General features: G+C 37.3%; 2 protein-coding genes across 2 annotated transcripts; both read left to right on the top strand.

The window, feature by feature from the left end:
• Positions 1–8,585: 8,585 nt before the first annotated feature.
• LOC121524525 (UV excision repair protein RAD23 homolog) lies at positions 8,586–14,001 on the top strand. The gene is made up of 2 exons (XM_041809953.1): positions 8,586–8,666; positions 13,288–14,001. The coding sequence occupies exons 1-2, from the start codon at positions 8,598–8,600 to the stop codon at positions 13,654–13,656; spliced, it is 438 nt and encodes a 145-aa protein (XP_041665887.1). The 5' UTR covers positions 8,586–8,597; the 3' UTR covers positions 13,657–14,001.
• Positions 14,002–15,972: 1,971 nt separating this feature from the next.
• Positions 15,973–17,401, top strand: LOC121523527 (period circadian protein-like). Its single transcript, XM_041808446.1, has 2 exons — positions 15,973–16,098; positions 17,018–17,401. Exons 1-2 carry the CDS (start codon positions 16,039–16,041, stop codon positions 17,399–17,401), a joined length of 444 nt encoding a protein of 147 aa, XP_041664380.1. The 5' UTR covers positions 15,973–16,038.
• Positions 17,402–23,485: the final 6,084 nt, after the last annotated feature.

The raw sequence follows: 23,485 nt of genomic DNA, 5'->3' as shown, positions 1-23,485 counted from the left end.
TTGAAGAAATCAAACTTCTGCCACTAGATGGAGTCAGTGGTCGTTTTCAGGACTTTGTCGAAAGCACCAAAGGCATTGCAGGGAAAGTGGCTTTCAGCCGGGGAGGAAAATTGTACCTGGGCAGAAGTACAATTATTTTCTATTAAACTCCACGGAAGAAGAGAAATTACTGGTCAGTAATTCTACTCAAGGCCTACTTCTGGATATACATCGACTTTTAATACCTGAGAAGGTGCAAAATATAATCTTTCCACAGTGTGCTGTGTTTTTAAAGGTACAACTTCCTAAAAGGAAAAAGTGTCATGAAACAGCCCATTTTGGGTGTAATGTGGAATCGTTCTCCTTTGACTGTTATGCTGTATGGTTTGCAAAAGCCACATATGAAAAGCTGTTTCCTTCTACTACTGAAATTAATTTACATTATTTATTTATTTATACCTCATAAACAAATGTTGTGTACAATATTATGCACATTGAGGTACGAGAGCATATGCTGGTTCGGCACCTAGCCGTGTCAACCTTTGTCCTGTACAACTCTGGCCTCCTGATGGCCTCATCCAGGCCTTAAGAATCACACATTGGTGGTTTTGAGGTGGCATTATAGCTTGCAGGGTTTCAGGACCTCGTTTGTGAGGACCTCGGAGCACAGTGCACAGAAAAGCAGAGGATTACCCTCCTGTACCACACCTGTAAAACCCAGCGACATTGACTCACTTTAAGTCAATGTGACTTTCAGAACTGCTAGAACAATCCACATTTTCCCACATTTCAAGTTCTCTGCATTGCCATGTTTTTAAATGATCCAAACACGAGTAAAAGAACATAATTTTAAGCATATTGCATGTGTTACATATATTGTGAAGCACAGTATAAAAAGCGTAAATGAAATATTTAAAAAGAATAATGATCAAAATTAGAGAACACTTTCAGATACCTCCCAGGAATCAGTGTTAGCCTGGCACCTGGTTCTAATTTCCTATCTGACAAAGGCTATCTAACTGGCAGCCTAACTTCCAGTTTTCACAGACTTTACAAGATAGTGAGTTGTTCTAAAGTGACCGAAACTCTCCGACAGCAGGTTGTCCAGATGAAGGCCACAGGGATGACCCTGCTAGTCATAGCAAGAGAAGTTGGCCAAATCTGTGATTTAAAGAATATTACATATTCAGAAAGTCACAAACTCATTCAAGTCCACCAAGATGGCTGGTCATCCACAAAAGACAACTGACAGAGAGGACAGGATAGCATGGAGAACCTCAATGGACAATTGGTTCACCCCTGCAGCTGGAATTGCTTGCCAGTTCATGATGAACGGGGTAAGACTCTGTCTCATCATACAGTGTCTCGACATTTAAGAGCATTTGGACTGAAAGCCTACTCTGCAGTTACCAAACCACTTCAGTGATGAAAACAAGTTTAATTTATTTGGGTCCAATGGAAAACATGTAAATTGTCAAACTGGGGAAAGACTGAACCCAAAGTGACGTCAGTGAAAAGTAGAGGAGGAAATGTCATGGTTTGAGGAATGTTTTCTGTAGCAATAGCTGGGCCTCTTATACAGCTACATGGCCGAGCAAATGCAAATGTTTATGAGGAACTCCTTGACAACATATGATTCCTTCCATGCGTTCATCACCCAATCAGCCAGTAAATTTGCATGCAGGACAGTGTCCCCTGTCACACAGCAAAATGTGTAAAGCACTTCCTTTAAACTGAAAACACCGAAATAATGAAAAAGCCAGCCCAGAGTCTTAATCTAAACCCAATGGAAACCTGTGGAAAATCTTTGGCAACAAAGTTATGGCTAATAATCCCACTACAGTCACTGACCTGTGAAAGAGACTGGAAGAAGAGTAGACCAAGATTACATGAGAGCAGTGTGAGAGACTGGTGATGTCCTGTGGCCGTAGATAAGCTCAAGTCTTTCAAAGCAAAGGCCTGTACACTTCCTACTAATTTTTGACTGTCATAACCTTCAGAAAATTTTGCTGTAATCTATCTTTGCACTACAGGCATTGCTGTTCTTTAATTTTGATCACTGTGCTTTCCACAAATTATATAGCCAATATATTTTTTTGTTCTTTTTTTTTTTTTTTTTAGAGAAATTGTTCTCTAATTTTGATCTCCAGTGTACTCCCAAAACATTCATTTGTTACCCTCTTTTTCATGTTAGTGAAAATGATAATATATCCATTTCTATGTAGAAAGACAGGCAAAAGGCTGTTACAAAACTTTGGTCAAAATAGTGAGCCCTGCAAACCATCCTACAGGCAAACTATTAATGGGTTGACTTGCTCCCTGACTGAAATGCATGCGGCACACTTTATCCTTCTTTTACATGAGATTAAATGTTTTAGACACTCTAGACAGGCAAGACATTTTGAGGAAGTGCATGTGATTTATCTTGTGGAGCAGTTCACAGGCCCTCTGTTGACCTTAAAAACATGAGTAAATAGATATTGAATGTTTACTTCTCCTAAATGATGAACTAAAGTATTCTCAGGCAGAGTTGGTTGTGGGCAGGCTTTATAAATGTTTTGGAAGACATGTATGAGAGTTGAGCAGCAAGTATATTCAAATAATCAAGATCAAGGCACATTTGAATAGGCAATATTTGACCAGACACTGTCAGTCTATTTGATTTTAGAGCTTCTTCTCTGAACACAATGTGTTTTTATTGAGTTTGATAACCAGTTAAAGGGTCTTTAGCAGATAACTCAAATTCTTGTTAGCATTAACACAACAGTAATGCCTTCTCAACTAAACTGTCTTTTTTCTTGTTTAAAGGTTGTATGGTTTTCAGGGTTGCACCCAATTTTTTTCATTGGTCCCAGAATCTTATCTTCTCATCTCACAAAACTTTATAATCTACTAAGGAGACCTTAAAATGGGTTAAATATCCCTCGCGAGAATTTTTTCCCTCCCTAAAAGTGCAATATACTGTATGTACCTTAGTCAATATGTTGAAATCCCCCACATAGACTTAAGACATACTCCTTGATAAGACAAGTCCTGTTTTATATATTGACACAAGGCATTGTTAACTTCACAGCTGAACACATTTTGTACTGTTATTTCAAACATCTACCTCCCTTTTTATTTCTTCTTATCTGAACTACAATGTTAGCTTTTAACAGACTTTTTTCTAAGTTAAAGCTCCTGTGAGGAACTTCTGGTTTGAGTTGATTTTAGCACACCCTACAGACAAAGCAGTGCATCACATCCCTTTGCTGATTCTTGGCCTGTACATACACGACCTACATAGTGTTTTCTGAAAGAAACATCTCAGCCTGCTGCTCTTTACAAGTAAATATATCACTCTTTGAGGATAATTATGGAGTAAAATGTAAAAGACCATTTCTTAAGTGTGCCATTATTCCTATCATCTGACATCTACTCCTCAGCAGTATACAGGCACTAAAAATAACCTAATAGTTACTCTCCTCTCTGGTCTTTGATGCTTTTCTTGGTCATAGAGAGCATCAATATTAATGTCAGACTGTTTTATTACCACTAAGAAATCCTCTGTGATTTACATAGCATGCTGTAAGTGGAAATATAAGGAAGGCACTATTCCTCAGAAGATGACTCCTGCAGGTTATGTTGATCTTCCTCCAGCGCTATAAGTTTGTGGGTGTGAATTAAATGTCACAGCAACTATTTGATGAACCGCCATAAACCTGATACAGACGGTCTCTAATGCATGGTGATCAACAGTGCTCAGCAAGCAGACTGTGCATTTCTTTCAGTCTAACCTAGCTTGTTAATATAATCTTACCCCAACCAACAGGGAAATCAGTTACAGAGCTGCTACAACACAGTGCCAGCAATATCCAGGGTCAGAGGCCTTATACTCCGATGGATTGTTCCTCAAAATTTACACAAATGTCCACTCTGACTTAAGGATGATCTTTTTAGATTTTGGAGGTCAAAGGTAAAGGTCATCGGGCCTTATATTAATCCTAGCTTGTGAATATGATATCTCAAGAACGCTCTAAGGAACGTCCTTTAAACTTTGGAACAATGTCTTCTCTGATTCAAAGATAAACTGAATACATTTTAGCATATCATACATAATACATATGCAGAGGTATGCAGAGAACTCCAGATCAACCCTCCTTCCCACACTAAGGTGCCCTCAGGCAGCTCACATCTACATCGTACTTCAGCATAAGTTTTGGCCCAAACATGCCTTAAAGTTCTGCACAGTACTGTACATCAGTTACAAAGTGGTTAGCTCAATACAACCCATATGGGTACATCCGTTACAGAGCTGCTTAATATTTTTTGCTTTATCTTAAAATAAATAAATAAATAATGATTTATGGCACCATAGCAACAAAGCTGCTAGGCTAGACGTTTAACATCTCATGCTATATCTTATGAAACAGGGTAAGCAGCTACTGAGTTGCTAGCTTACTGTAAACATTTGTAGCTATTTTTTAAATAAAAAAAAATAGGCTAATAGGCTACAAGACCACTATTAATTCCAGAGCTGCCAGCCTAGCTGGTTTAACACTGCTGGTTTTAGTTAAATCTTATAAAAACAATATAATGAGGCCATTAAAGCTTCTAGCTTGACTTTCTGAACAATTTTAGCTCAGTTAAGCTAGCCTATTGTTTCATGTTTTAAACTTTTTCTTATAAACCAATGTAACAGACCGATAAGTTACAAAGTTGCTAGCTTACCTTCGACATTTTTAGCTATATTTCATAAAACCAACACAATAGGACCATCAGACCTGCTAGGCTAGATGTTTAACATTTTAACTGAACTTATAAATTCATTATAACAGGACTACCAGTAGCAGAGCTGCTAACCTACTGTTTTAAATTTTGATCTATCCTAGAAAACCAATATAATCAGACTGTCATTTACAGAGTTGCTAGCCTATTATTTTACATTTTTATTCCTGGATAACTTATATATCTTTATAACCAACAATGGGGCTATCAGTTGTAAAGCTACTAGCCTACATTGTTTACCAAAATGATCAGGCCAGTTACAGAGGTGCTAGCAAAGCTCAGTTAGCATTTTAAGCTATAACCAATGATTAAAATAAGTGAAACGTTGGTTTTCCTTTTTTCCTTTGCCTTTTAGAGTTGCGTGTGAAAGAGTACAGACACGTTTTATTCCCAGACGTGCTTCTGACGTCATTCATTGGTCATAGCAACATGTTCCCATAACTTTTGCAATTTTGAGTTTAATATGAATGTGACGGTTGCTCTATTACCTTCTTTACAGGATCCCCTCCTCCTTTAAATTGTGTTCTCTTATCTTTATTGCATATCTTCAGTGAACTTACTACAGCAATAAAAAGTCACTTGATGCAATAATGAAGTCATCAGATAAAACACGTCACTCCACAGGCACCAAAACATTTATGAGATCAGAGCAAGAAAAGGAAACTGCAATAAAACAGACAATCTTTAGTCTTTGGGCGCTGATTCAGAGATAATCTAAAAACCAGAAATGTATGGAAAACTAAATAAATCAAATAATAGCTTCTGAAGTACTGTCTGGTAGCACTGATGGCACAGGGCATTGGGTTATCTCAAAAGAGACATTAAAATAGCAGATACCAGGAAGTATGCATGATGGTGATAAGACAGCTGATTAGGTGACACAAAGACCTGACTATTAGCGGCCAGAGCATCCTGTTACAGGAACAGGTTTGATTTTCTCTCTGTCTTTGTCATGATCTGAAAATGTGTGTTACATTATGAGCTTTAAGTGGTGCATTTGTGGGTTAAATTTATGGACCTTAGAAGGCCGTTTGTATTAACTCTGAACTAAATAACTCCAGCATCCCTTTAAAAACCTTTATCACCCTTCCTTTCAAATAAAATCCACACCAGAGAGACTGTCTGTGCACATTTTTTTCTCACAAATGGAAAATTTTTGGGATAATAAACTGGATTTGACAAAAATTAAAAGGAAAAGTGAAACACTTAAGCTTTAGGAATATTCAACAAAAAAAAAATGCAATCATCAATCTCAGGTGATATTAAGGGTCACAAAAACAGCACTGATTTGTGTGATAAATGTAACACTGTCCTTGTGCAAAGTTTGAGGCTTACCTCATGTATTTGTAATAATTCAATATCAAAAATTAAACATCATGCAGGAACATTCCTTTCTGTTTACGTCAGTTTATCCAAATAATCTCTCAGCAGACAATAATGCAATGGGGAAAAAAGCATGCCTCATTCCTCATATTTTCTTCAAAATATTGTTCACAAGACTGCAGACAATGTCAGAGTAAGCAAAACAGAATTCTTGTCTTTTCAGTGTAACCTGCATAGTGTTTGGTGAAGAGATTACGTGGTCCTTTTTATTTTGCAATGCGTAACCTTATCTTATTGATTTTTTTTCTAAAGGTTATCTTTGCTTGGTCGAAAGTGTAATGTTAAATAAGAAGAAGGAGGAGGCATTTTTCAGTGAAAGGCCAAATCTTTTCTTTGCTTTTCTTTGCAAAACGATGAATAAGTGTAGGTTTTAAGTCACAGAAGTAACTTTTTAGTATTAAATACAGCTCTGAAACACTAGCAAAATGCATCTTAATAATATAACAATAGACTGTAAAACATATTGGGCAAAGCCTGCAAGACATTAGCCATTACTGAAGGGAGCTTTTAAGGCAACCCACTCACCATGTTGAAAATGCTGCCTCAAACTAACTTTAAACCATTCAGGAAACAAAGAGTTGGAGTTAAGGTAGGTCTTAAGCCTCCTGACAGTTACACCATGCTGGCTTGACATCATATCAGTCATGCCTCTAATTATGCATAACTTATCCTTCTTTAAACTAAAACAGACGACATATTAAGCATCAAATCTGTTGAAGAGAATAGTTTGCCTCAATGATAAGTTTAAAACTACTTTTTAAAATAAACAATAAATCTAAGTTTCCTGTTTCAGTTCAACCCGCTTGTCCATGAGTCATGACGTGCCTTATTGTGTCGTTCACACTTATCTGTTTATGCTAGCAAGCTAAAGTTAGGATAACTTAGCTTAGCATTAGCTAGCTATAAACTTTAGCCAAGTCAGTAATGACATAATGAATGTAATGATGCAATAACCTCATTCAGACAGCTGTACGCTGCCAAAGAAAACCAGATTAAATTAGAGTAACACCACCGGGGGGGGGGTGTTTTGATCGGAGTTTCATTCATGATGATTTCAGGGTGCGTTTAGAAGACATCATAAAGGCACATTTCAAATTGTGTTTAATCAGTAACTTTTATGACAGTGTTTATTCACATACTCACCTACAAATGATAATCATTTGGAAAATGCACTAACTGATGTTACAGCTTTTTGCACAGCATTTTGTTCATGATGGTTCTTTTTTGACAATAAAAGTTTCTGAAAATAGTAAAATGTTCTGCCTGCAATTTATTTGTAACATGTTTGAACTAAATATACATTAATTTAAAAAAATAAGTAAAAGTTTAATTGGCCCATATATCAGTTATCAGAATTTTTTATTCTCTAATATTGGTTTTTGCCCCCAAAAGTCCATATCGGTTTGGCCCTAGACTGTTTTGTGGTGGCCTGAAGTTCATGCACTCAGATAGAATAAAGAATAGTATTTATTTACTAACATATTTAATATGACAACTAGTACAAAAAGTATCCAATGGATGTTTTATTCCTGCAGAGATATGTAGAATTTTTAAAGTAACACAACAGAGTGACAGCAATAAAGTAATTTCAGTTTCATTGTTCCTGACTTAAAGGAAGATGTGAAAATTAAACTTCTAACAAAAGCAAATGTGCCGTGCAAAGACAGCTGCTAGATGCACAGCCCCCAAAAATAATTGAAGTATAAGGCTCAACTCTGACAAAGTACACAGCCAATCATAGTTTAGTTTGTTGGGGTGGCCACTGGGATGGCCAATCAAATCTCTCAGGTGGCTATGGCCTTGTTTTGCACTTCATAATTCACTTCAGCTTTCAAGCATGGAGGTTGCAGATTGCAATATTTATTCCATATTAATCAAAAAATAAGTCTTCCACACTTCATAACTCCCTCTTAATTGTCTTGCTTAATCAGTTTCAAGTTGAAGTCACATTTCATGAAAATCTGAGTTTTCATGTTTCTGTTTTATGGGATCACACCACACACAGTCATGCTTACATGAATATCAACAATGTGTTATAAAGGAACTAATGACTTGGTGTAGTAATCCTAGTAACAAGGCAGTGATATAGCAAGAAGGGGAGAGGTCTGCACATTGTTCAGCTCCCATTGAATAACTATTTTGCAAAAACTACTGTGTGATGTGCGTTGTTTTCAAGGCCTTTGTTTGGAAGATTATATGAAGGTCAAATTTTGGACTAAGGCAAAACAAAGTGTAACCTCAAAAAATATTCTTTATGCTAGATTTGTTGGTCATATCAGATTCATACCACTTGTGCTCTCTTATTAATACAGGTCAAGTTCAAATTTCCCCCAGTGCATGATTTTTTCCTGCTCAGCTCTGTGACAACTCTCAGTTATCAGCATCAGTGTTATGGAGAGCAGGCAGGTATAAAAGGACACGCACAGAGGCGGGACCACCATAAAGGGCGAGGGAAACATCTGACAACCATGATGGAGAAGACAAGGATGCTGGTTCTCTCTGTGTGTTTGACCTTCATGTTTCTGGGCGGCACTGAGGTAAGACCAATGCTGGACTCTTGGTAAAAACCATTTTAGCCTCTGATTTGTTGATGTTGCTGGTTACAGAACTTATTTACACAGCACAGCAGCTTTTGTTTGTCAGCCTTTAAAGTAAAACGAATCAGAAGTGAGTGAAAAATTTACATGAGTTTTCAATCCAGGCAAATAAGGGCAGTAAAAAACAGAAGGATTTGAGTTATGGTTGCGACAAGGCTGTGTGTTTCTCAGTCACGGTTATTTAACAGTAAAATCAATACGATTATGCAAATGTGAAATAAGTGCATTCAATCAAAAGAATATTTGTTCTGTTTTGTTCATATTGAAAAAATGAATGCCCAAAATGTTGGAAACTGTCCCTCAGTCAATGACAATGACAATGGCATTTTAATAGGCTACTTTACTTCTAAAAAGCATGTTAGGTAAGTTAACGAATTTCAAAAAACCTTTAAGGTCCAGAAGTCTGAAGAGGATGTAGCTCCAAAGGACATATTTTACTGTGTTTTGCAGCCATAGAGTAAATTTCAGTTGTTCTCTCAAGATCCAGACTTGTTCATGTTGTTATCTTGAGATAATATCACATTTTATTTATTGAAAGCTTACAGGAGCCCTATATGAAGTTATATCCACGTGTTTAATTTTACTTCAAAGTCCAGAGAATAAGGGAAATTTTTGATTGTTTAATTAGACATTATCACAGGAAAACCATTATTGGTATCTTGAAATAATAGATGAACAGAAAAAACATCTCGCACACTGCAGGTCTCCAAAAACATAATTATTTATCGCACTCAAGTAGTAATGTTTTGAGCGTTGCTGCTCTTCCATCTTAAGATAATATAAATAACTAAAATTTTCAAGAAAACAACTGGAAACTACTTTTCAATGGACAACTACGTAAATTTAACGTAGAGATGTTTTCCTGCTTATGGCAAAAAAAGTGTTCCTAAACATTTTTCTTATTCAGAATTTAAAAACCTGCACTCATGTGCATATCTCAAAGGGTGTGGCTGTGGCAGCTCCTCAAAACTTGAGATCCTACAATGGAGCAGAAAATGACTGATACATAGAAAATACATTTCCAAGATTCCTACAAGGTTAACCAAGTAACCCCCAAAGTTGGTTCGAAACATCCTTAAATTATCCCCATGCTTTCTTTTTGTAGCTCACAAGCCTGCGACTTAAGCTGTTGCTTTGGTGACTGTATTCAGCATGAAACAAGAAGCATTTTACGATGAGCTAAAATACTTCTGCTGCCACAAAAATTAGTAGAAAGGAGCTCAGTGATTAAATTACAAATTTTATAAGGGTCCTGTCAGTTGGCATGGCTAACTTGCTCAGTGACGCCCCCAAAAAACTTAAAAATTCAGCCCTGAAAATGTGTTGCACCTAGGATTTTGAAATCTGGTAGATATTTCCCAATTTTCCAGATTAACTTCACCTATTAAGTGGATCCACCTCCATTCAAATTTTGTATAGAGCCCTTATATAAAAGAAATTATTTGGCCTGGGTATAAAACTTAAAGGGTAAGTCTCTGGCAGCTTCTTAAAGATTGATGCCTTGCCATGAATCAGGAAGTTACAGTTACTCAAACATACAGGCCATCAAACTGCCTCAAATTGAACTTGACTGAATGGAAGCTAATTCTGAGTATGAGCCAATGCCAACATTAAACTTTTTTAAAGTACTACCTATTAAGAAGACCCCGTAGAGCCTGCATGATAGACTATGCTTCAGTCAGACATTGTGACATTTACAGTGCCTCTGTGTACTCTCACTTCATGTTTTGTACAGACAAGACAATTTAAAGCTTTTTAGCCTCTCTGTGTGTGATAGACACCACTACAGCAGCCCATTTTGTGGCTGTGCCACAACCCTGACATGCACGAAAAGGTGCAAGGACCCCTTCAGTGCTCCTTGCAGCCATAGCTCTAGTTCAAAGTGTCCAATTCTGCATAATTCAACCCCTTCACAGCCTTGATTCTGCAGAGATTTTTAAAGATCTAAGTGAAATTTCAGGTCCAATTAGACCTTTTTGATGAGCTACAGTTTGTCAGTGATAAGACTAGGATTCAGATTTACATATATGACCTATCAGGAAACATAATGTAGCATAGAGAGAGGCTCAGGTACAGCAGAGAGACAGATGCAGATCAGCTGTAGTCAGAGGACATAAAGGGAAAACATGCACATGCACTGCAGGCTTCAACCAACCACAGCAATATGCAAAGCGGGATTAATTCTTCATGCCTCATATGCCCAGCTGGAACAGCAGGTGCTTGGCCTTTGCATGCTGTGGCTCCGAATGCATTGTTATGCACACAGAGAGATGCTGTATTGTAGCTTTATCTGTGGTATCGGCTGACAGTGAAATAGATATGATATGATAACAGTATGAATCAGTGCTGAATGATTGTCTGTCTCTGAGAAGTTACTGCCTCTTAAATTCCTGTATGAAGCTTCTGCTTTGTTTGCCCAACTTTTAACAGACTGATGTCTGTACTAAACAATAATCTTACACATTCTCACAAGAGGTATAAAAGAAACAAAAGTAATTAAAGGAAAATAAACTGAGGTTCTTATATTTTTCATTCTTTTCAACTAAAGAACAGAACTGGAGTTAATAAAATGTCAGTAAAGCTTAGCATTTAGAAATGGAAAGAGGGACAAAAGCTCACCAGCCTCTGTCCAAAGGTGAAGATATAAAATATATAAGCAGGTTAAAAGCTGAGATATACCTCTTATACCATTATGGATGTCTTATTATTTTCTTGACACCAACATCAACCCAACTCTGACTTCAACAAATATTGTGCAGCTCAGAAGACATAATAGGCCTGTGCTACACACACAGGATTTTTTGTCAGTGGCTGGGGATGTCAAGAGTTGCCTTTATAACTCTCATCACTGATGAGTACCCAGAAGTTGGGCACTGTTGCATTCATATCTTCCCTGTACAGTGCCTGAGTACACATGAACTGTGCCTGAGATCACCTGTTTAAGCACACTTAAAAGTGCCTAAGTACACTTGTGATCACACTGGTCAAATAGAACTGGACTTTGGGGTCAACTGTGCTTAAATCCAGGCCTATGTCCCCAATATGAAACCCCCCATATTCACCAGATTTTATAAGTGGGGTCTGGCTGTAGACCATACATTTCTGACGGCCACTCTCACAGACTGTTCATCTGAGACATCGTGGACATCAGGACAGAAATGCTGGTAAAATGTGTTTCAAATTTTAAATGTAAAAAATCATGAAATAACTACTTTGAAAACAGTACAAAGAAATATTTCATAAATAAAACGGTAAAAAGATCAGAGGTCTATCTGGGACCAAAAAAAACGTAGAGATTAATTTTAGAAGTACTTACAGGAATGACAGCTCGCTTTAGCTTTGTTAGCTTTAGCTAGAGCTAATATAGCTACACTGGCTACAGAATTTAAGTTAGTATGTAAGCAAATGTAGCTAAATTAGCTTTAGCAACTAGAGCTTTAGCAAAAGTAGCTACATAAAAGCTTACATAGCTGCTTTGTGAGCTTAGCTGTAGCTCTATTAGCTATGTAGCTCTGTTGATTACATAGCCCTGTTCGCTACGTTATCTATAACTATGTTGACATATCTACTGTAGATACATAATTAACATTACTACATAAGCCAACATAGCTAGGTTAGCTTTAGCAATATGAGCTCTAGCAAACACAGCTAAAGCTCACCTAGCTACTCAGATAACATAGGTATGTAGTTAATCTAGCTGCCTTTTGAACTCACCTTTAACTCTGTTTACTATGTAGCTCAATTGGCTACATAGCTCTGTTAGCAACCTATCTAATTTATCTGTAACTAAGTCTGCAAAACTACTGTAGATACATAATTAGCATGACCACATAAGCCAACATAGCTAGGTTAGCTTTAGCAACATGAGCTCTAACAAACATAACTAAAGCTCACCTAGCTACTCAGATAGCTGCCTTTTGAGCTCAACTTTAACTCTGTTTACAATGTAGCTCCATTGGCTACATAGCTCTGTTAGCAACCTAGCTACATTGTCTAAAACTAGGTTTACATAGCTACTGTAGATACATAATTAACATTACTACATAAGCCAATGTAGGCAAGTTAGCTTTAATAAAACGATATTTAGCAAATGTAGCTATGCAGATAACATAGCTATGCAGCTTATGTAGCCGCTTTATGAGCTTAGCTTTAGCTCCATTAGCTTGGTAGCTCTGTTATCTATGTAGCTTACAAAGCTAATGGAGTTATGCAAGCTATGCCTGCTGAATAAGAATGTTTTCATGTAGGGCGATCTTTTCTCCTGTAAGCAGATGGTTCACTCAGCTTTATTTAAATTTTTGAATAAGGTTTTGCAGGTCAAGTTTTTAACTTTTATCTATTGGTTTTCTAAATCATATCTTAACCCTAAACAGAAATTTTTATGAGATTTTATTTTGAAAGTTTTGCATGTATTTCTGTTCTGAAATATACGGTGTCTTAGTGAAGGGTTGTGAGAGCGGCAGGGATTTTATGGTACTAGCATACAAAGATACTTAATTGACACCTGATTCAAATTATTTAATAGAAACAGATGTTAACCATTGTTTGTTTTGTTTTACAGGAGCAAATCAGTCCAAATGCAACAGCACCCAACAACAACACTGACCCGGCCAGTACAACTCAGCCTCCACCAGCCACACAACAGCCTGACCGCACCACGACTCAAACCGCCTCCAGCAGCCGCAGTACTGTTACCACCACATCCCCTCCTACATCCTCCACTCATGCTGTGCCTACAGCAACCACAACTACACCACAGCAGCCACCAACGCCCTCCAGAGCCACAGCATCCACCTCTCAGCACTCTCCAACAGGGACTAAAACACCCTCAACTTCAACTATGACAACAAAAGGAGGGTCTGCCGCTTTGGTCGGGTCCCTCAGTAGCATGCTAGTGCCTTTGGTTGCTGTCCTTTTCTACTGTGCATAGGGCTGAAAGTGCAAAATTTCTAAATGTACAAAGAAATATTTTAATTTTTATAACACAGCCTCAGCTTTAAAGCTAAGTGTCACACGTTTTTATATGTATTTTCTTAACTGCACTGAGCTATTTTCAATTTTTGATCAGAATGTTCAGCACAATTGAAATGAAGGATGTAAAATCACACGTGATATAAATCAAAGCTATATTTATCACGTCGCAAGGAACACCTTCGCTCAAGAGAAATAAAATGTAATTTTTATATTAAGAATCTAATTAAACATGTGATCAATTTAAAATAAGGTGTAAAAGTAAATGGATAAATCCTGTTATAAAAAAAAGTGAAGTTCTACAACAACTGATGGGACTGTGGAGTTTAAGCTGACTCCCTAGTTTGCATTTTATTTTGATATTAAAGTGCCATTCAAATCTAAGCTCCTGTGATCCACATGTGTTGTTTATCTCTTTCGGCACAAACAGAATGAATTTACATTATTAAAGACATAATAAGCATGTTTTATGCAGTGTACTGAGTGGTGTCAGTGTCGGCTTGCATGGGATGTACAGGTACATCTCAAAAAATCAAAATATTATGAAAAAGTTCAATATTTTTTGTCACTCATTTCAGAAAGTGAAACCCATATATTATATAGACTCATTGCACACAGAGTGAAATATTTCAAGCCTTTATTTCTTGAAACTTTGATGATCATGGCTTACAGATAATGAAAATCCAAAATTCATCGCTTAGAAAATTGTGATTTTGTGTGTTTTCCGAAGTCCACAGTCAACGCAGCCATCTGCCAGGACATTTTAGAGCACTTCGTGCTTCCTTCTGCTGACAAGCTTTATGGAGATGCTGATTTCATTTTCCAGCAGGACTTGGCACCCGCCCACACTGCCGAAGGTACCAGAAGCTGGTTCAATGACCATGGTGTCACTGTGCTTGATTGGCCAGCAGACTGGTCTGACCTGAACCCCATAGATTCTCTATGGGGTATTGTCAAGAGGAAGATGAGAGACCCCAGACCCAACAATGCAGACGACCTGAAGGCTGCTATAACAGCAACCTGAGCTTCCATTACACCTGAACAGTGCCACAGGCTGATCGCCTCCATGCCACGCCGCATTGATGCAGCAATTCATGCAAAAGAAGGCCAAACCAAGTGTTGAGTGCATAGAAATGAACATACTTTTCAGAAGCCTGACATTTCTGTTTAAAACATCCTTTTTATATTGATCTTATGTAACATTCTAACTTTCTGAGACACTGAAATTGGGTTTTCATTATCTCTAAGCCATAATCATCAATATTTCAAGAAATAAAGGCTTGAAATATTTCACTCTATGTGTAATGAGTTTGTATAATATATGGGTTTCACTTTCTGAAATGAGTGACAAAAAATATTGAACTTTTTCATGATATTCTGATTTTTTTTTTAGATGTGCCTGTAATTCAAAGGATGACAAAACTATTGGAGAGAAGTCATCTTTTAAAAGCCAATATAGGTTGAAACTTTGTTAAATGTGTTTAATACAACACAGAAATGGTTGTAAAATTAAAGGTTTATGAACTGAAGGTAATGGGTCTAGTTCAACATTAAGGTTTATTAATTTTCCAATCAAGCTTGATCTTTCAGTAAGCAGCAACCACAGGCCCATCTCCAACCTAAAAGCTTTGAAAAAGTTACATTCAACTACACAATTATGGGGCAATCCACTGTTTTCCAGAAAACTTCCAAAACTTCTTAAACTTTTTCTGTTGGACCCCCATTTGAAAATATGTATCCATTAGCTTCAGTCATGTTTGTAAACTAATTCTGTAAAGCTTTGGGAAATTCTCACAAAAGAATATCAGACTCCTGCCAAAGCTACATAGTTCTGAAAGCAGGAGGCCAGGGCACTCTGTGGTAATGATCTATGGCACCTCACTTCCTCCTGTTGGGGCCTTGTGCGTAAGAGTTTTAACATGGCAGTTAAACATAATGAAACAGCCACCTTCCGAAAGTCGTGAATTTGAGAATAATAAATCAAAAAACAACAAATTTGACAACCTTCTAACTTGATGCTTCATACAATCTGAACAATTTGAGGATAAAAACATCTCTAGTGAAAATGGGTAGAGGTATTTTGGTAAACAAAGACAGCAGAGACCATATGTCTTATGTCCTGCCCAAAGCCAGCTGGGTCACTGAGAGGTTTTGCATCTGAGATCCATCTGGGTGGAGACTGATGGGGAGCTGCCGAATGGAAATAAGTATCAGGTGAATGCTTTATAAAAGGTCAGCCTTTGCAAAGACACTCTGACAGACTTTCTAAGACCAGCCAGGTTTGAAAAAGTTGTCTCCAGCTGCCTGCTCGTCTTCAAGAGACAAAGATCCCTCATCCAACATGAAGTACCTGCTACTGGGGATGCTTTCACTGGCTCTGCTGGGATCTGCCTGTGCTCAGGTAAAAATCTTCACTATGAGAGAGAGAGGCAGAAAAGAAATAACTGAGTCTTTTAGATGTGATATCCCTTTGATTTAATACATTATTGATATTCTTTCTTTTTGTTCTTTGTATTTTTAATTTAGGCTTTCTTTTTATTCAAACCAATCCTTTAAAGGGATACTTTGGTAAATTCGCCGATTGCCATAATCCCTATAGTCTTACTAACAGGTTCGTTACCTTTAGTTGTCGGTACAAGCTATTTTTAGATCGGTGCTGCATTAGGAGCTGCTCTACCAACGCAATGCATTCTTATGGTATCCTGGCTTTCCCTCATCAAACTCATCAAATACACAATCCAACAACTCCAAAACGCTCTCATGGACTAGTTGTGACCTGCACATTCACCACGCCATGAAATAATAACAACGTATAATTATATAACATTATGATACATGAAGCAAATACTCAGAACTATTTCTTGAGTAAACCACTGGGCGGAGTGACACAGCGCAGCAGCCATGTCTGGAGTGTAGTTCCGGCTTTGCATTTACCTTTAAAACATCTCCGACTCGTAATGCTCCATGATTATTTCATAGCGTGGTGAATGTGCAGGTCACAATTTGTCCACGAGAGCATTTTGGAGTTGTTGGACCGTGTATTTGATGGGTTTATGAGGGAAAGCCAGGATACCATAAGACTCCATTGTGTTGGCAGGGCAGCTCCTAACTCAGCAGTGCCAATCTAAAAATAGCTTGCACCGACAACTTAAAGGAAACAAACCTGCTAGTAAGACTAAAGGGATTATGGCAATAGGCGAATTTGCCAAAATGTTGAAGTATCCCTTTAAGGTTGCTTTCTTTAGAGGTGAAATTAACATCAAATTCAACGCCATTGGTCTGTCATTTATTTGTTTCTCTGATCCTTCAACCCTCTACAGAGAGCAGAGAAACAAGAAAAAGAAGACGGCAAAAAACCAGACGAAAAAGACGAAATGACCAAACCAGAAAACAACACCTCCAATTCTACCTGGCCACACAACAACAGCACCTACACAGACAAACCAGGCTCCAACAACGATGGCACTCAACAGACTAACACAGGCCATGGTGCAAACCCAGGCTCAGGCTCAGGCTCAGGATCAAGCTCAGGATCAGGATCAATGTCAGGCTCAGGCTCAGGATTAGGATCAATCTTAGGCTCAGGATCAGGGTCTAACTCGAGCATGTATACTGGCAGTGGCTCAAAAAACGGACAGAGCAATGTCTTCATCTCTCTCGGCCTGCTTTTCGGATCATTGGTACTTCAAATATTCTGGCAATGAGCGCGCCCTGGTGGCTGTGAGCTGAAGTTAGTCTTGAACTAGACCACTTTATTTTTCTTGTATGCTAATCTGAGTTTTTAAGCATTGTTGATACAGGGAAGTATATCTTTAGTTCTCTTATGCTAAACAACTATGAGCTTTATGAGATGAAAACATGTGTTTAAAATTATCTGGGCTAATATTTAGCATGTTATAGTGATGGAACCAGTTTGTCTTTGGTGTAGGGCCAAAACCTTGTATCTCCATTTTTCTTTTTCTTTTTATTCATAAATCAAAGCTATTCCTCACCCTTTACATCTATCAGTGGGTTTTTACCAAATTTAAAGCAGTAAAGTTTCACAAAGATGCTGACTGAATGCTCAATGTTATATGAAAAATACAGAACTTTTTTCATTCCCTGAAAAGTGGTGATTATGGAGATAAAAGATTTTGCCTGACTCCAGTGTTAAATAAGAACTGACAGAAGATACCCGCACAGCTGACCGAAATTTTACCTTTAAAAGCAATCAATCTGTTAACAAAGCTGTAACATTTATCACAGTTAATAAGTTAATTTTGTTAACATTTACTTCAGATGTTTAACAATTGTCTTTCATTTTAAAGTCCATTTTTAAATTAATGATCATTAGATGTGTGTCCAGCTCTAATTGGAAACTATGTGAATGTAAATCAGGTCAGTGAGTATAAATATGACTGTATGCGTCGCAAAATTCTTGCCCCGTATATATTTAAATGTTGTATATGCCATTAATTATATTAACATTATACTCGTATTTAATTATTTTCTTTTGTCTTGTGTGACCAAATATATTTTTCACCACATATATCGTATGCAATGTGTATAACATTTATGACTGTAAACATTATTTATGCAGATATGTTACTCTATAGTTGTTTTAATTTGAAGCAACAGGTTTGTTTGAAAAATTGTGTAAGAGTTATCATTTTTGTAATCAATATATTTGAATTTGCTTTGAGTGCCTGAAAATGATTAACCCAATAAACAAAGTGCGAGAAAAAATCAAACTAAGAGCTTTATTCAATCAGATTTTTTACATTTCTTTTTCAAAAATTGCAATTTATCTAAACCAAAGAAATGCACTTCAAGACATGTCACTGACTAATTATACACTGCCCTGCCCAAAAATCCATTATTTTCGTTGAACCGCCCTTATCTTTGATTACTGCACACATTCACTGTGGCATTGTTTTGATAAGCTTCTGCAATGTCAGAACATTTAGTTGCATTAATGTTTTCACCAAGCTCTTTTATTGATGATTGGAGTCAGACCACTGTGCAAAGTCTTCGTCAGCACATCAAATTTGCAGCTAGATTAGTTACAAACATAAAATTTCAGCTATGATAAAGCTTAATGAAGTGCCTGCCAAACACTGTGGCTCCTGCTTGTGCTTTACAGCTCCATTTATTTTCTAGTTTAATGGCTCGGACCGGAAGGAATTAATTGGACAAGGGAAGCTTTTTAGTTTTAAATGAATTTCCATATATATATATATATATATATATACAGTGCTTAACAAATTTATTGGACCACCGCCCAAAATAAGGTTTATGCCACAACTGCCCTAAATTAACGGTTGGTAAAATGACGGTTGAATGTTATGCTCGATTAATTTCTGACTTCTCAGAGAAGCCCAGTGAGTCAGCTCAAATTTGGGTATAAAAGGTGAGTTCAGTTTGAAATTCCTCATTCCTGTTCAAAATGGTAAAACGTGGAGAGCTCACTGAAAATGAAAGAGTCCGCACAGCTGGCAACAAGTTATTTAACCCCAGCTGATGCAATGAGTAACTTCTCATTTCTTAAATAATGGATTATTTTTTTTCCCTAATTGCACAGGCATATTCCAAGATGACAACGCCAGGTTTCATCGGACTCAAATTGTGAAAGAGTGGTTCAGGAAGCATGAGACATCATTTTCACACATGGATTGGCCACCACAGAGTCCAGACCTTAACCCCATTGAGAATCTTTGGGATGTGCTGGAGAAGGCTTTGCACAGTGGTCAGACTCTCCCATCAACAATATTAAAATTAATGCAACACTGATGGAAATAAATCTTGTGACACTGCAGAAGCTTATCGAAACAATGCCACAGTAAATGCGTGCTGTAATCAAAGCTAAAGGTGGTCCGACGAAATATTAGAGTGTGTAACCTTTTTTTGGTGGCGACTTTTTTTTTTGGCCAGGCAGTGTATATACATATATATATACATATTTCAACTATTTCAAGTTCAGTCTGTTAACTTTTTTAGTCTGACTGAAAACTTTGTTCTTAAGTTAAAACAACCAGATTTAAAAAAAAATTTCTTTTACAATGCAGTTCAGTTGTCAGACATTTAAAACTAACATTGAAAATTGACTTGTCCTGTGTCAGGCGAAGTTCCCTAAACTTAAGACTTCCACCTTCATGGGAAATTTCAATATTTTTAAAGTCAGCCTGTCTAAGGTACTTGGTACAGCTGTTTGGGTCTGCAGCTTCATCGACCCACGAAGCTAAAACAAAACCAGAATGAGCAATTTGACATGAGTGGCCGTTAACTATGGACAAGAGGGGATACTTTATGACCTGGAGTACACAGAGTAACTTCTACAGATGGTGACTCAGCTGAAAGAGAGAGGGGAGAAACTTTAGCAGAGACTGAGCTACCTGCTGGTGTAGGTGTAGAAACTGTGAGCCCATGCTCACGAACATGTAGATAAACTGTTGTCATAAGTGGGACTTCGCAGGACATTTCTGGTCAGAGATTAGTGGCTCACATATGCCTACAGCCTGCATCACCCCCCCACCCAGAGTTGACTGCCTTACTGAATGCTGGCGTGTTACGGATCTTCTTCAACTTTCTAAAGATAAATTGGAGAATTTGACCAGAAGAAATGAATGAAAATTTGTCATGCAAGTACATGTATGACTGTTGCTTTATTCTTGTAATGGCTGATTATTAGACAAACCACAGTCTGTACGGTATGTAAACTTATGAAAATATTTTGCCAAACACAGAGGCTTTCTGGGTGAAAAAGAAAATGCTTTAAAAGTTTTTTAAAGAGTGCACAATTAAGCCAGCTTTGTTTTTTCCCCCATTTTTACCTAAAACTCACTCAAATATGCAAATCAACTGTATATCTGCACTGTATGGCCTTCACTGTAGAGACAACAAGCGAGTCTTCTTAAAGGGGCAGTGCACACTGAAATCTCTGGAGGCCTGATATAACCCAACTTCAAATATATTTAAAAATAGCCTATCCCTTGAAATGGTAGAGGATCACAGTTTATTAAGGAGGGACATTTTTTATTAAGCAGAAGAATGAATAGTGATAGTTAGTATTGAGCCAACGTCCAATCATAACTAAGCCTAGAAGATATTATGTCTCCATGACAACGATAGACAAGGCAGGAGGTTTCATGTTTTTGGGCTGTCCGTCCATCTTCTTTTGTGCCAGTTTTGTGATTGTGATATGTCAGGAACACTGTACTTATTACCCTGTTATCTCAAGATAATGAGGCAATAGCAGAGTTTGTACACTTAAGATAATGGGGGTAATAACATCAAAGTCTGTACATTATCTTCAGATACAGGGGCAATGAGTTAAGATCCTGCGAAAACAACTGGAAAAAAAAAAGTTTCATGGTAAAAGACACCAATAGGACACACTTTATGGGTCCATAATGGAAGAAAGTGTTGAAAAGTTTCCATCAATGCAAATTACAAAGCCAAAATCACTAAATTACAAAAGCATTAGTCAATGTTTGTGTTACTACTCCCAAAAGAAGCTTCTAGTAGCTTTAAACATTAAGTCAGTAAGGCACAATCAATACAAGGATGATGATAAATAAACATGAAAATAGTAAAGGCTACTTTAAAAACTAATGTGACCTTAAGCTGAGCTCTGTCATTTTTTGTACACTGTGTCCTTCAGCTGGCACAATATGAGCCAAACTCAGGTTATTCTTTGACGGTGTGTGCACAAACAAACTGCAGCGTGATGTTTTGAGAATTATTTATTGACCTTGTCTACTAGGGCAGGTGTTAAAAAGGTCATAAAATGCTGATAAGCATCTATCAGTAGCACAGGACATCTAACAAAATGAGACCATGTACTCTCAGGACCTCAAAGGTTTGTCTAAGTTTAAAATCTTTATCTTTCTTCATACTGTAAGTAAATCTGTCACACATGAGGAAACAGAACTGGAGACAATTTTATTGCCATTTTGTCAATAATCCACCAGGAGGAAATAAGTGCAATATGTAAACATTGATGCAGTTACCAGAACAGGGAAGTAATTTGCATGGCCAGTCATCTTATTTATTTAAATTAAAAATTAAACCTGGTGTCAGGGTCATTGAGAGGACGGCCATTTTCCATCATGCTTGCGCAATAAAAACTTGTCATATGTTGAAATCACGTTTTCAAACGCAAGTGTTGTAAATGCTTAGTATTTAACAATCATGTAAACACAAGATGACCGAAAGATCATCATGTTTATTATCATTACTCTGCTTTTAATTATTGTTACTGGTATTATCTGGGCCGCTGGTGTTGGAGTAGTAGAAGAATCCTGTTTAGCAGTACCAATGCAAGGACCTACCCAGCATTAGAAAGTGTAATACCCCTTTAGCTGTTACACTCTTGTGCATCACTCTTTCCCTTCCAGATTGGAACAATGCCCCTCTTCCAGTCCATAAAGAAGATATGAGATTATGATATTAATATGTTCATATTCGGGATAACCAGGGCTGTATGTAGGCACGTCCATTCAGCAGTTTGAGTGATATTTTTCAAACTGTGCGTAAAATTCTTCTCATATTCATTACTTGCTTGTGAATGAAGAATCACAAGAACAGCTAATGGACTGGCCAGATTCTATGTCTGTTATCAGGTGAGTCAATCTTACAAAGGTTCTACCTGAAACGTTTGTTCCTGGTCAGAGAATGGACCGACCAATCAGTTTCATTTGAGGAGAAAGAGGGGGCGTGGTTAAATAGTACTGCAAGTTGGTAAACAATTGTGTCCAGAGAAGCAATTAGGGACCTTTCTTAAATAAATGAAGAGCAAAGAATATCACTTTTCTTAGTGGAGAGATGTTTTTGCTCTTTTCTCCACCAACCTCAACTAGAGATTAATTTTACCAGCTGGCTCCACTTATAGTGAACAATGATAACAGCTACCTCTGGAGTTCACTGGGCAGCATTTGCCTTCTACATCATACTGTATGTTTTATCACTCTATATATATATATGTATCTGGCGTACAGAATTTTTGTCCTATCACCCTCCAAGTCTTTTTAAACACCATGTATGAGCTATTGCTTGGATCGACGTGAAATAAATTACTTCCCATGCAGTGGGAATGTGAACTAGTCTGTCTGATGAGTCAGGTTATCTTAAGAATACATTGATGGATTTTTTTGTCATGTACTTTTTGGAGAAAAAGGTCATTATTTTACAAATCAATTTGACTTTATAAGCTCTGCAATCCAATCTCATTGCAAAAGATGCACCTACACCATTAAAGAAGCATGATTTTACAAATCCCACTACCACAAAATCAACGCTACACTTTCACCTTCCAGCAATTGTACGAGCATAGCAATCATGATCAACTGGTGCTCTGGGGGCTACATCATATCCCCCACAACTTCCCATTCAACCCCCAGAGGATTATTAAATTCCAAAAATATTTAGTTGTCTTCTCTTTCTTTATCAACTACAGCCATTAAAAGTCCCAAATATAACTGTGATTGAAACAGTTTTATCAGAATTGACAACATTTAATCTATTATCTAAGAAAGCCACCTTCCGGCTGATAATAAACAAATATGATAAGTTAAACCAAGTTATGGACAACATGACAACCCCAGAAATATGTGACCAAAATATCTCATTTGTCTTTTGTGGCTGGCTGCGGAATAGGGGATCAGGACTGATCTCACCACTAAAGGCTAAAATGATGAACAGTTACAGAATATCAAACTATTGAAAAAAAAAAGTAAGTTAGACCAAAATCTTTATTTATTTTTGTGTATTTGAAAGTTAGGCCCCTAAAGTTTCCATTAAGGAAATTGCTG

The sequence above is a fragment of the Cheilinus undulatus genome, linkage group 16, assembly GCF_018320785.1.
Source record: "Cheilinus undulatus linkage group 16, ASM1832078v1, whole genome shotgun sequence".
NCBI classification, from domain to species: domain Eukaryota; kingdom Metazoa; phylum Chordata; class Actinopteri; order Labriformes; family Labridae; genus Cheilinus; species Cheilinus undulatus.
Note: the sequence above shows the minus strand (reverse complement) of the source record. Positions and strands in the feature narration are given on the sequence as shown.